General features: G+C 38.8%; 1 protein-coding gene across 2 annotated transcripts in view; it reads right to left on the bottom strand.

Moving 5' to 3' along the window:
- Positions 1 to 8,798: 8,798 nt before the first annotated feature.
- The window catches only part of LOC144681576 (peregrin-like), a 39,734-nt gene continuing 35,352 nt past the window's right edge, over positions 8,799 to 13,180 (bottom strand). For both annotated transcript variants that reach the window (XM_078543283.1, XM_078543284.1), the window contains one exon: positions 8,799 to 9,363. In XM_078543283.1, coding sequence (XP_078399409.1) covers positions 9,247 to 9,363 — 117 coding nt within the window. In that variant the 3' untranslated portion in view covers positions 8,799 to 9,246. The remainder of the gene's footprint in view (positions 9,364 to 13,180) is intronic.

Genomic DNA, 13,180 nt, shown 5'->3' with positions numbered 1-13,180 from the left:
TCGTAATAAAACGTAGTATTCTATTAGCTCTTCTTTACAGCCTTATCAACCTGAGGTGCTGCAGAACCTCAGGATGTCCCAAAGTGTTTTACCAACACAAAGTGAATTTACCATTGAATAGGGTGACCAAGTTTTCAAAAGTTAAAACCAGGTCACATTGAAAAGCCTTGGGTAAGATGGGGGGGGGGGGGGGGGGGGGTCCATGATAATTGACATGTTGGGCAACCAATGGCAGGAGTCTAAGGGAGGGAAAGTTGAAGGTAGGAAGTCAGGTGATGACATGTCCTGAAATATGTCCAGCCAGAGTTGGCAACCCTATTAAGACACCCAATTATTGAAGATAGTAGTTCTGAATCACAAACGTTTGTCTCTAATGACATCTCTGCCTCATTTTCTTAAAAAAACCCAAGGCTTTGTTTGTCTCAAGATCCCAAAGTCCTCTATTCCGCTGTAACTTTACTAAGAACAATCTCCATTTAAAGGCCTCGTTTATTTTCATTTGCACACTGGGTTCTAACCATAGACGTTTTCAGCCAGAAGCTGGATTTTAAACCAGCAAATGTACCTCAAGTGGTGGAGATTTCATTTGCATCCAAAGCTGCAAGCAGGAAAACACGCGATCTTTCAATGAGAAGTTTAGTTGAACATGCTGCTCAACCAAACTTGCCTGCCACCTTCCTCGGTGCTGATTGGTGGTTTACTGCTGGAGCTGTCCGCCTACTTCTTCAAGTGCGACTTGCAGTTGGTGGACACCGCTGTCAATCTTATGTCGTCACCAAGAGATTGATTGTCTCCCAGGTGGACTGATGCAGTCCAAATGGTGTAGATACACATACAGTGCTGTTAGGAGGGGAGTTCCATGATTTTGACCCAGCAACAGTGAAAGAACAGTGATATAGTTCCAAGTCAGGATGGTGTGTGTCTTGGAGGGGAATTTGAAGGTGGTGGTGTTCCAATGCCTCTGCTGCCCTTGTTGTTCTCGGTGGTAGAGGCCACGGGTTTGGAAGGTACTGTTGAAGTGCATGGCATCTCATAGATGATACACGCTTCTGCCACTGTGCGACGGTGGTGGAGGTAGTGAATGTTGATGGTGTTGGATGGGGTATCAATCAAGCGGGCTGCTTTGATCTGGATGGTGTCAAGCTTCTTGAGTGTTGCTGGAGCTGCACTCATCCAGGCAAGTGGTGAGTATTCAATCACACTCCTGACTTGTGCCTTGTAGATGCTGGACAAACTTTGGGGAATCAGGAGGTGAGTTACATGTCACAGAATTCCCATCCTCTGATTTGTTCTTGTAGCCACAGTATTTATATGGCTGGTCCAATTCAGTTTCTGATCAATTCTAACTCCAGAATGTTGATAGTGGGAGATTCAGCAATGGTAATGCCGTTGACCGTCAAGGGGTGATGGTCATTGTCTGCTACTTGTGTGGCACAAATGTTACTTGCCACTTATCAGCCCAAGCCTAGATATTGTCGAGGTCGTGCTGCATTTGGACATGGACTGCTTCAGTATCTGAGGAGTTGCAAGTGATACTGAACATAATGCAATCATCAGTGAACATCCCCACTTCTGACCTTATGGTGGAAGGAAGGTCATTGATGAAGCAGCTGAAGATGTTTGGGCCAAGAATACTCCTCTGAGGAGTTCTGGCAACAATGTCCTGGGATGATTGACCTGCAACAACCACAGCTAGCTTCCTTTGTGCTGGGTATGACTCCAATCAGTGGAGAATTTTCCCCTTGATTCCCATTGACTTTAATTTTGCTAGGGCTCTGACTGTTTGGGTTTTGAAATGCAATCATTGCTAAGTGTCCTACCTGGCTTGCCAAAATCATCTGACCTCTACCATGTGGGCAGCAATTATACATTTAGTTCAATAAATACATTACACTAAAAACACTGTAATCTTTGAACTCATAACATGATGTCAGAAGTGGAGCTAAGATTAAGTTTTGAAAAGCTGGAGAGAAGCCACAGCTATTAAAAAATGAACACTGAAATGTTCCAACCTGCTAAAAGCTGCTGAAAAAATGTCCACTTCCCGCTCCAGTCAAAATGGAAGAAGATATGCAGCAGAACTGGCAAGTTTTCAACTTACAATGGCAAAACTATGAGATTGCAGCAGATTTAATTAACAAGCCAGAGCTTGTAAAACGTCAGCTAGAGCACATGAATGTCAGAACAGACCAGGAGGTACATTATGCTGTGGAACATTCCAGGACAAAAGGCAGGATCCAAATACTGCGGATGACATCATACAAAGTAAAAGAAGGATTGACCACCAGTGTTTTAACTGCAAGAAGCTGAATCATTGCGCACATAAATGTTTGGCTAGAAAGAAGCAAAACAAATCTATATAGGTAGCCACTTGAGAGATATCAGCTGAAGAGTCTGATGAAGCACTATACACCATACAACAGGTTGGTTCTGTCAAGTGTATAGGTGATAAATGGTTTGTGACTATTAGAATAATGACTGCAGAAGGAGAGTATCAAATGAACAAGAAGTGTCAGATAGACACTGGTGCATCATGACCTTCACAGGCCTGTGCAAAGTAGCTCAACTTGATAATCCAAAAATTAAGCCCTTGAAAGTAAGGTTGAGGCTATATAATAGCACGATAGGCATATCAAGAGGACAAATTAGTCTGAGAGTCCAATGCAATGGCAAGAATGAAGATCTAGAGTTCTAGATCATAGATGGTATGCAAAAGCCACTCATCTCAGCTGGAGCAAGTCTAAAGCTTGGACTAGTAACCCTAAACGTACCAACAGAGATTTACAATGTGTCACAGCACAAAAAACCACTGACCACTGAACAGATCCTAGAGGAGTACAAAGAAATGTTTACAGGGTTTGGATGTCTACCTGGTGAATATCAGCTTGAAGTAGATGAGAGTATAAGACCGATTCAGCATCTGCTGAGAAGAGTTCCAATTACCCTCAAATCCAGCCTAAAGAGCAAGATAGAAGAGCTGGAAAAGAAGGGAGTAATTAAGAAAATGACAACTCCTACAGATTGGATTAGCAGCATGGTAGCAGTGTAACAACCTGAAAAGCTAAGAGTATGCATAGACCTAAAGGATCTAAATAAAGTGCTGAAGAAATCTCATTACTCTATGTCAACCATCAAAGGAATTTTGGCATAACTTGCCAAGGCAAAGTTCTTTACTACCCTAGATGCGAAGGAATGTTACTGGCAAGTGAAGAGGGATGAAAGCAGCAGTGTTCTAACACATTCTGGACACTTTGGGAGATACAGATGGTTGCACATGCTGTTTGGCATTTCCACGGCTCCAGAAAAGCATCAACATAGATAGCGTGAACTTCCCGGAGTGGAAGACATAGTGGATGATCTGTTAGTCCATGGATGTGGAGAGACAATGGAAGAAGCCATTGCTCACCACGACCAGAATCTAGTGCAACAGCTAGAGAGAGCTCGCCAGATGAACCTGAAGCTGAACAAGAAAAAATTGCAACTGAAAATGCCTAAAGTCAAGTACATAGGTCTTGTACTGACAGCAAAGGTCTTCGTCCAGATCCTGATAAGGTGGGAGCTGTGGCAGCGATGCAGCGACCAACAAATGTGAAAGCAGTGCAACCATTTGTTGGATTTGTGAACTACCTAACAAAATTTTTGCCTAATGTGTCGTCGGAGTGTGAACCATTATGCCAGCTCACTGCAAGAAGCTGAGTGGATACAGAGAGAATGCTTCCTCTTGTGAGGAAGAGTATAAATGGAGGCCGTCAATATAAGATAGTCCTCAAGAAATCCAATAGGGAATTCAGAAGAAACTTCTTCACCCAAAAGAGTGGTAAGAACGTGGAACTTGCTATTACAGGTTGAAATGAATAGTACAGATGCATTTAAAGGGAAGCTAGATAAGCATACGAGGGAGAAGAGAATAGAGTTACGATGGTAGATTTAGATGTGGAGGGGAGGGGCTCAAGTGAAGCATTGACTGGTTAGGCATGTAGCCTATGTAATCCTATATTGATGAAATTGATGGAGGGATAAATGTTTACACTTTTATTTATACTGACCTGAGAGAGCAGACAGGGTCTCAACCAAGAAAATGACACCTCAGGCAGTGAAGCCCTCCATCAGTATTGCAGTGGCATGTCAGCCTGGATGTGTAGATTTTTTAAAAACTGCAGTTTTGGATATTTTCAGTGAATTTTCAGGAACTTGTAAACATGGAGGCGTATTGACAATTCATATATAATTACGCAATGAATAGAAACTGCTAAGCAATCGCTTTTATTTTCCTCTTTGAAACTAAAACAATTTCTTAGAAAAATTAAAGCAACTACAATAAAATTCAGTGATTTAGTTTAAATTGGTGAAGTTTATGGAAATCAATGGGGCACAAATGAGATCTCCAGACCCTGAAGGCCCAGAGGACTTATTTAAATATTCTTTCAGCACATTTTATGATGCATTTTCTGCATTTTTGGAGAGGCATTTCATACAAATTCAAATTGCTCCTTTGACAGTTTCACTGAACTATCATTTATTGCTCTCCTTTAATTGGAAATATATCTTTTAACTCATTTGTGCTTTAACCTGAGAAATATCTTCATATACATCCCATTTTTCCCATGATAAAAAAGAGAATATATCGAAAACTCTTGGATTCCTTTCATGAAAGTAATCATTACCTACCATGTTCCTCAATTTGTGAATTAAGGTATGCTATGCACACCGCTGCGATGAGATCATCCCTTTAAGACGTTTGATGTCACTGATTATTACCTAGGTGACCTTTCCTTATAAAGGCCCCATCCCTGAATGACTTATTTGTTCTTTTTCAGAGGAAGCAAATAAATAAAGAAAAGTACCAAAGAGCCAATAGGAATATCCTTCAAACTCAGATTTCCAATCTGAGAGCATTGGGAAGTAGAGATACCAGCTGGAAGTTTATGTCTTCTAGTGACCTGAAGGGGATCAGAGAGTTAATCACACCTGGAAAATCTCTGGCAGCCTGACAGGGACATTTGAAAGTCATGGAGAAGAGAATATGTAGCTAGCACTTAAGTGTATAGGGAGTGTGGGCTACACTTTCCTTTGCCAACCCACCCGAAATTAAAAACAGGCAAAATTAAGTCACGATCGAGGTCTACTGCTGTGTTCCGTCCCTTAGTTTTATATCCCTTTCCTGCAAATGCTAGTGAGGGAGGGGAAGGCTAACTTTCTGGCTAATTTAGCTGCCGCCTGCTCTTCTTATTCCTGCTTCCTTAGATTGTCTATAGGTGGCAGCAAGAAAATGGTGGCAAGGCTCAAAATTCTGCAAATGGAGGAATTCTCCTCTCCCTCCAATCCCAGCACTTGCCTTTCTCCATCAAGGCCTTGAAAAACAGGGGGAACCCCTTTCATTTGCAGAGTTAAATTCAGGCCCGATAGTTTCCATCCTTGGGACTTTCATGTCTTTTTAACTTTCCCCATTTTCTCTTCAGGTCCCGCAGCACCACCAGGTTTTTGCATTGATGAAGTCCCTCTCGGCAGGAGGAACATGGTTCTGCACGTTAAATAACCCTGATCTGGGAAAATAGGTAAGGGGTACTGCCATGAAGAGATGTTAATGTGCATAATGTTATTGGAAATTATTTTTAAATTGGAATTGTAGTAGGGTCTGTGTGTGGCTTAACTGGATTAAAGACAGCCAGTCTGGATGCTTTGATGTATGGTAGTTTTGAGATGTTAATTAGATAAATGTAAGTTAGTTAAAAGATAAAGTGTAATTTGCATTTTTAAATAAACAATTCAAAAGAATGGGTGAAATCTTGCACCTATCTGGGAGACGCCAAGCAATGTATTTATATTACTAATAAAATCAGTGGGATGAAAATGTTATTGTTAGATGTGTCGTTGAAAGCCAAGTGATACCATGGAAAATTTACATTCAAAGGGGAAGCTAGGTATAAACAGAAAGGAGTTTTGTGTGTGAGTCAGAGGCATGTAAGACCTAACCAGCCTGTAAGCCAACAACTGTCTGGAAAGGACCCAAATTGCAAGGGACCTCAACTGGAATTCGTAAGGTTAAATGTGCTTTGCCTGGTGTCTGTTTAAAGCCTATGGGTTATTGTTGCCTTGGTGAAGATTTCCCTGAGAGTAATTAATTTGGGGATTTGTTTAAAAGTTATATGATAGTAATTTGTGTAGACATGTGTAGTTGTTAAATTAATAAATGTTTAATTTAGTTTTATATTAAAAACATCTTGAGGCTTGGTGGTTTTATTCCTGAATTCAGAGCTGCATCTCAAACATACCAATTGAAAATATAGGTTATGACCGTTGTTCAAGTTTCCCTCTGGGATTTAAGCAACTCAGCCTTTACCAACTGCTGTGTCATAACAGGTACCTTGGGGTCGGAGAGTTGGTTCGAAGTTCCCCAGAGAGGAGACTCCTATCTTGTTCCTTTCTTAGATTTGGCTTGAAATGGTGGGTTGAAAAGCAAACACTTGTAAACATGGAGCTTTATTGACAATTCATATGTATTTATACGATGAATAGAAACTGCTGAGCACTCACTTTTATTTTCCTCTTTCAAACTCAAACAATTTCTTAGAAAAATTAAAGCAACTGAGATGCAGTTGTGTCGCGTATATGATTATGTTGTCCATTACTTTATCTTTGTTTTGATTCTGTAATCATTTTATTTGTGAATAAATCTGGGCTGTAAAGTGGTTTCTACAAGTAGACCAATGTGATTCTTTTATCTCTCAAATTCACAGAGGTAATGCACACCAAATCATCAATTGATCACAAATCAGGATTAATCATTAGACTTGGGATCACTTACTTGTGCAGAGGATAAAAAACACCAATAACCACTCATGAAAAACATGAGTTAACATTGGAAAGTGTCACAGAGTCTCTCACAACAGAAGTTATTGGAAAAAACATGAACCATTAGACTTCAATTTTTATATGGTTTTAACTCTGTGATGGACCTTTAGTTATTTAAGCTATACCTATATCACAGAAAACTATCACTTTTGTGCATAGGACTTGTATAAAGCTCCACCATCTCTACAAAGAATCACAATATACATAGAATTATACAGCACAGTAGGAGGACATTCAGCCCACCTGTGCCAGTTCTTTGAAAGAGCTATCTGGATCGTCCCTGCTCTTGTCCCATAGTCCTGCAAATTATTCTTTTTGAATATCTGTCCAATTCTATTTTGAAATTTACTGTTCGATCTGCTTTCCCCACCCTTCCAAGCAGTGCACTTCAGACTATAACAACTAGCTGTGTAATTAAAAAAATAATGCTCATCACCGCTCTGGTTCTTTTGCCATGTCTTTGTATAAAAAATATTAAAGAAATCTAATATTGGGCAAGGTCAGTCACTGGTACATAAATAAAGCAACAAAAACACCAAGAGACAACTTGCTCCTGCTTTAGTGTTTATGGCCTGAACCTATTTTGAGAATCTATGGATGAGGTTAGTTGTTATTTTCAGAAACAAACTATTTGACAATGCAGCATCTAATGAAAATTTAAAAGAGAAATTTAAGGGCAATCGTAGATAGATATAATTTTACAGCAGAGAAGACCATTTAGCCCATCATACCGGAGTCAGCTCTTTGAAAAAGTAATCCAATTTAGTCATACTCCCTGCTTTTTTCCCCCATAACCTAGCAACTTGGCTCTCAAAATATATGTAGAGTTGGCTTTTTATAGTTCCTATGAGTATCTGATTCCACCATCCTCTATGTGAAATAATCTCAATTCCTCACTAGTTCTTTTGTCAATAGTTATATACCTATGACCTCTGGTTATCAACCCATTTGCCAAAGGAAACAGTTTCTCTCAACTTGTTCTCTCAAAACCCCTCATAATTTTGAATCACCCTATTTGGTCTCTCCTTAATCTTCTCTGTCTAAGGAGAATAATACAATCTTCTTCAATCTATCCACATAACTTGTGTTCCTTGTCCCTGGTAAACATTCTCTATAGCCTCCAAAGCCTTTAACATCCTTCTTGGAAAGTGTGGCACCCAGAATTGTACACAATGTCAATTGTGGCTCAGTTGGTAGTTCTCTCATGAATCAGAAGATGGTGGGTTCAAATTCCACCCTAGGGGCACAAAAATCAAAGCTGAGAGGATCCACAGCTGTACTGAGGGAATGCTGCACTGCTGGAAGTGCTGTCTCTTGGATGAGATGCTAAACTGAGGACCAGTCTGCTCTCAGGTCGATGTAAAAGATTCCATTGCACTATTTTGAAGAATAGAGAGGAGTTATCCCCAGTGTCCTTGCCAACATTTTCCCTCAATCAACATCACAAAATAAATATTATATGGTCATTATCACATTGCTGTTTGTGGGAGCTTGTGGTGTGCAAATTGGTTGCTGTTTCCTACAGTACACCACTAACTGCACCTCATTGGCTGTAAAGTGCTATGGGATATCCTGTGGTCATGGAAAGTGCTATATAAATGCAAGTTATTTTTATTTTAGCTGAGGACTAACCAGTGATATGTAAAGATTTAATGTGGCTTCCTTTTTTTGTATTCAATGCCCCCATTTGCAAAGCCAAATATCCTACATGCTTTCCTAATCGCCTTATCAACTTGCCCTGCCATCTTCAAGGATTTGTGAATATGCACTCCCAGGTCCCTCTGCTCTTGAACCCATTCAAAATAGTACCAGGCACCCAATGTTAATTCTCCCTCATCGGATATGCACTAGTTCAGACCTGTTGTCATCCGTCTTCCTTTTCGTCTTAGGTTAGGATGAGGTAGGGGTTGGGAAAAGTTTGAATAATGTAAAGCAGGTGACACAAGTTTTCAAATAGCCATTTATTTATTTTCCTAAGAATCAGATAGATTTTTTTCTTCCAAAATAAATACAAACTGAAAAAACATTCTAGAAATTAAAGGAGTATCTAGTCTTTTTTTTGCTGGATTGGAGTACTGTGCTCCCAGCCCAAAGTATGAAAGGGTTTGTAGTACAGTTGATTCTAAATGTACTTGTTTAAAATGGTGCTTCTGCTATCACACCACATCAGTTTGCTGACCACTAGAATTACCTGCAAAAATTTAGAAAAGATTTCATGATGTCCATTTTAATGTACTCAAAGAAGTGTTTTCGCTGAAAGCCTAGAAATGTCAAGAGATGTTTACAAACAAAAAATAATTTAAAAATCCTTAACATAACAATGTACATTATTTACAATGGATTTGCCTAGGGCATAACTTTGAGCTGACTGAGCCATCGATTCATGTTCACCTGTTAACAGACAGAGCTTTTATATAAAATGCGTTTTCCAGGTAGACAACTTCCTTCTGCATTGCACTGTTTGGTGTCCTTGTTCTCCACCAATGAACCACCAATTTTGGTACCCATGTCCTGTGTGTAAAAGACCAGAGGGTTTGTTTTTTTAAATGTTTCTTCTCCTTTTGGAAAGCAAATTACATTAAAAAAAATATATCTCCATTTCGGAGGGGAGAGTCTACCCAACAAATTTTCAGGCTTCAATATTATTCAATATTACAATTTAAATGTAATTTTAGACCTGATGCAAATGTAATGAGGGATGCTGCAAAATATCACACTTTGTTGATGGTTTAGAGTTTGCTCAAAGAGGTGTTGCATCAGACTGTCTGAACCTTCATGCAGAAAAGTGCTCTTGTATGCTTGTTGGGGGGAGGGCTTTTTAAAGGGTAAAGAAATGTGGTAGGGGGAAAAAGATAACCATTTTTCTATCTTGCAAAATGACAGGCATAAGCATTTCCAGATCAAGAATGGCAAGAGTACACAGCAATTCTGCCAATTCACTTAAACATTAAAAGTGAACCATTAATGTTAAAAGTAAATGGCTATTTTTGAGGGAAGAACGATTGAGATTTTGTCTTTCTGTACAGGTTTACCTTTAAAATGGAGCTTCCTATTTAAGAACTAACCTTCCTGCTGGGTACTAATGGCTATGACAACTCCATTACAAAGACAAGCTGTACAGGGGAGCAGGATGTCTTTGTACTGAAACTACTTCTCTTGATTGTTAAAGACAATTGTAACTCCCTTCCAATACACTTAATGACCTTAGAAAGTTGTTCAGAATGTCCCCTCATTCTTCCATTGATCATCTGATCTTGATTATTCTCCCTTGAACCACTTACCACACTAAACAGTCTCATGTAGAGACAAAACATGCTCAGCAGTCTTATCCCTCTAAACCATTCCTTTTTAAAAACTTTTAAATGCGTAAAATAATGTTTTGGCGGCTAAGGGTTTGTATTTATCCATAAGCAGCAAGCAAACACAACATTCTACTCAAGTCTGCAAGTGGAACCCACTACTTTGATTTAATAAGGATTTGTAAATCCTTACTGTAAAATTCTGTTAACCATGGAATTCCAAAATGGACACTTGGGAGAATATCCTATCCAGATTCCACGAGAAAGGAAACATCAACATAGCTTTAGAGACAGGCTGCATAGCAACACTCGTGGTCCTTCTCTTGTTTGCAGATCTAATATCACACTTATATTAGCAGCACTTATACAGAGAAAAAAACAAAAACTAATAAAAAGAGTTAGATACACAACGTGAAAAACGAGTTATCAAAAATGTTTTAAAATAGATGGGAACAATTAAAAGAAATGGATTATTTCATTTTTCTTTAAAATATACAAATTTATTCTGTAAGACAAATAATCAAACTATTCCTTCTTACCCAAGGTGAGTCATCTTGTTAAACTCAGGGGTTAGCTGTGGTCAGCTGTAAAGTATGTATGACACTGTTTCAATAGGAAATGGTTGAGCTGTCAAACTAAACTGAACATTAGTGCCATAGAGCCTAGTGTTCTGAATCACTGCCCAATTCCACAGATTCTAACCAGTGCCAATCGTCTTGAGTATTTTGCTACCTTACAATTTTCCTGCTGTTGCTGTGAGCTAGCATGTTTCAGGAAAGCAAATAGTAAACTCAATCATGTGAGAAAATGAAAAATCCCTGAAGTAAATTAAAAGTATTAAAAACTTCACTGTGGCACCTGTTCATTTAACAGACGGTCCTTCCAGGTGTACTCTGGAATGATTTTAAATAACTTGGGGATTCATGTCATAGACTATGTAGTATAGAAATATTGCACACATGGAGTTTCATTGCTGCATGGGCTCAAAGATTACTTTAGCTGAAACACCTTGAACAATCCAATTTCCTAATGACAACTGAGAGTCTAAATTGCTATGTATCTGTTGAGATGCAATCATTACTAAGCAAATAGAATCCTTTATTTGTTCGTCAAACTAATTTGAACTTCAAATCATCCAAAACCCATCTCCACAAAATGTCCTTGAAGAATTAGAAAAGAGAAACAAGAACTGGGCTGCATGGAAAACTGGCTTAGTTTACTTAACCTAACTTAAAACTTGGGTAAATTATTATTTATGATGAGAATTATTATTTGTGTGTTCCAATTTGGTCTAATAAACAGTGAGTGATTAGAAACAAACATGGAAGGAGAAGCTCAGCAGTTGAAGCACTGAATGCTACCCCAATACCAAAAGGGTTAAATGCTCCCAAAAGACAAGCCCATCAACTTGTTTCTCTTTGGGTTGGATACCAAGGCCATTACACGTGACAGACACTCCAACTTGGATGAGCCAGTAAACACGCCCCACCCGCTTGAAACAAAAGTGTCCTTCTGCTTTCAGTTAAAGGTTTGAGAAATTCCAAACTGCATGCTCAGGAGGATGGCCCATGACAGAGTGGGCCCAGCAGAGGAAGAAAGGGGTTGGGGGTGGAAAAAAGAACACAAATGAAATTAAAGAGCAAAGTTACAATTGAAACCACATATTTCAATAGAGGAGGTTCACTATCACAATTCAGCATGACATTTGATGTTGACTTGTAATTTAGTTGTGCATTCAATGGTGCAACAAGACAAGACACGAAATAACTGTTACTGAGTACGTACAGATAGTAAACTCGAAAATATATTAGGGTCTATATTTGATTGGTTCTGTTCCTCTTTTTTGAAAAAAAGTGGATTTGCTAATTTATTTTTTAGGTTATTAGCAAGCTTTTTTAAAATTTCTCTTTATTTTTCACGGCCATTTCTTTTTTATTTATAGACAAAACATACACACTTTGTTAATCAAAGCTGACAAAGTTATGCAGCAATTTTTTTTTTAGTGGACACATTATTAAAGATCTGTCTACATATTGAGTATCTTTAAAAGTTCTGGCTTGTCCATGGTGCATTCATCCACCTATTGCTAGATCTAGTCAGATATCCAACAGGTGGCTGTCATTTCAATTAAACAGTATAGAAAGGATAAAAACTGACCAGTTAATACTGAATGTCATCAAATAAAGCCTTGTACCATACTCAACAGAGGTCATTAGCAGATTGAATGTACACTAGGTCATATATTCACAAAGCACACTAAAGGTATCTCAAAGAAAAGCAATGATTACACAAACACCTCCACTTTGATTGCTTGAATCGGACAAGAATGTGAATGGACTTTAAAAGCTAGAAATTACTGCTGGTGATATCAGTCAACAAACACAGTGCTGATTTTGCTATTTGAAAGGGGAACCTAATAGGTAATGCTTTCTTTAATTTTATATTCCGCTGTATGTTATTTTAATGTACTGAACATTCATGCATTAATACTGTTAGCAATAAATTCTCGGCTGTAATTTCCATTTCAAAGTTCCAACAGTGATGTGTCCCCCATGCAGTTGCAGCACAGATATCACTAACTGAAGGGGTCATTTGGCCCACCTGACTGCCTTTCTTCTGCGGCCCTGTCCATGCCTGGGTGTCCCTAGAGAGGGAGTATGCGGTGTCCGCTGGGATGCTTGAAGCTTTCTACAACTGGTGGGCACAGGAGGGGCTGAAGTGCATTGTTGACATGGGTGATAATATTAATGATTTAATTTTATAATTTTCCTTTTCTTATAATTTGGAGGTTTATTTGTTGTGCCCTTTAAAATGGTCACTTTTGTTAACTTGATCTCGACTGTCAACACCTGTGTCAATCAATTGGCATTTCAGACAAGTTAGATATCACCAAGTCGCGGTAAAAGCAGACACTAAAGTTACCAGCTTTGGGAATATATGTCATTCTTTTAAAGGGATATTCCAACCACACAAATGCATTAACCTCAAGTATTTGTCTGTAAAATGCATGCCCATATTTGATTTAAAAT

This window comes from Cetorhinus maximus, chromosome 6 (assembly GCF_964194155.1).
Source record: "Cetorhinus maximus chromosome 6, sCetMax3.hap1.1, whole genome shotgun sequence".
Classification (NCBI taxonomy): domain Eukaryota; kingdom Metazoa; phylum Chordata; class Chondrichthyes; order Lamniformes; family Cetorhinidae; genus Cetorhinus; species Cetorhinus maximus.
The sequence above is the reverse complement of the archived record's forward strand: the minus strand, read 5'-3'. Positions and strand labels throughout refer to the sequence as shown.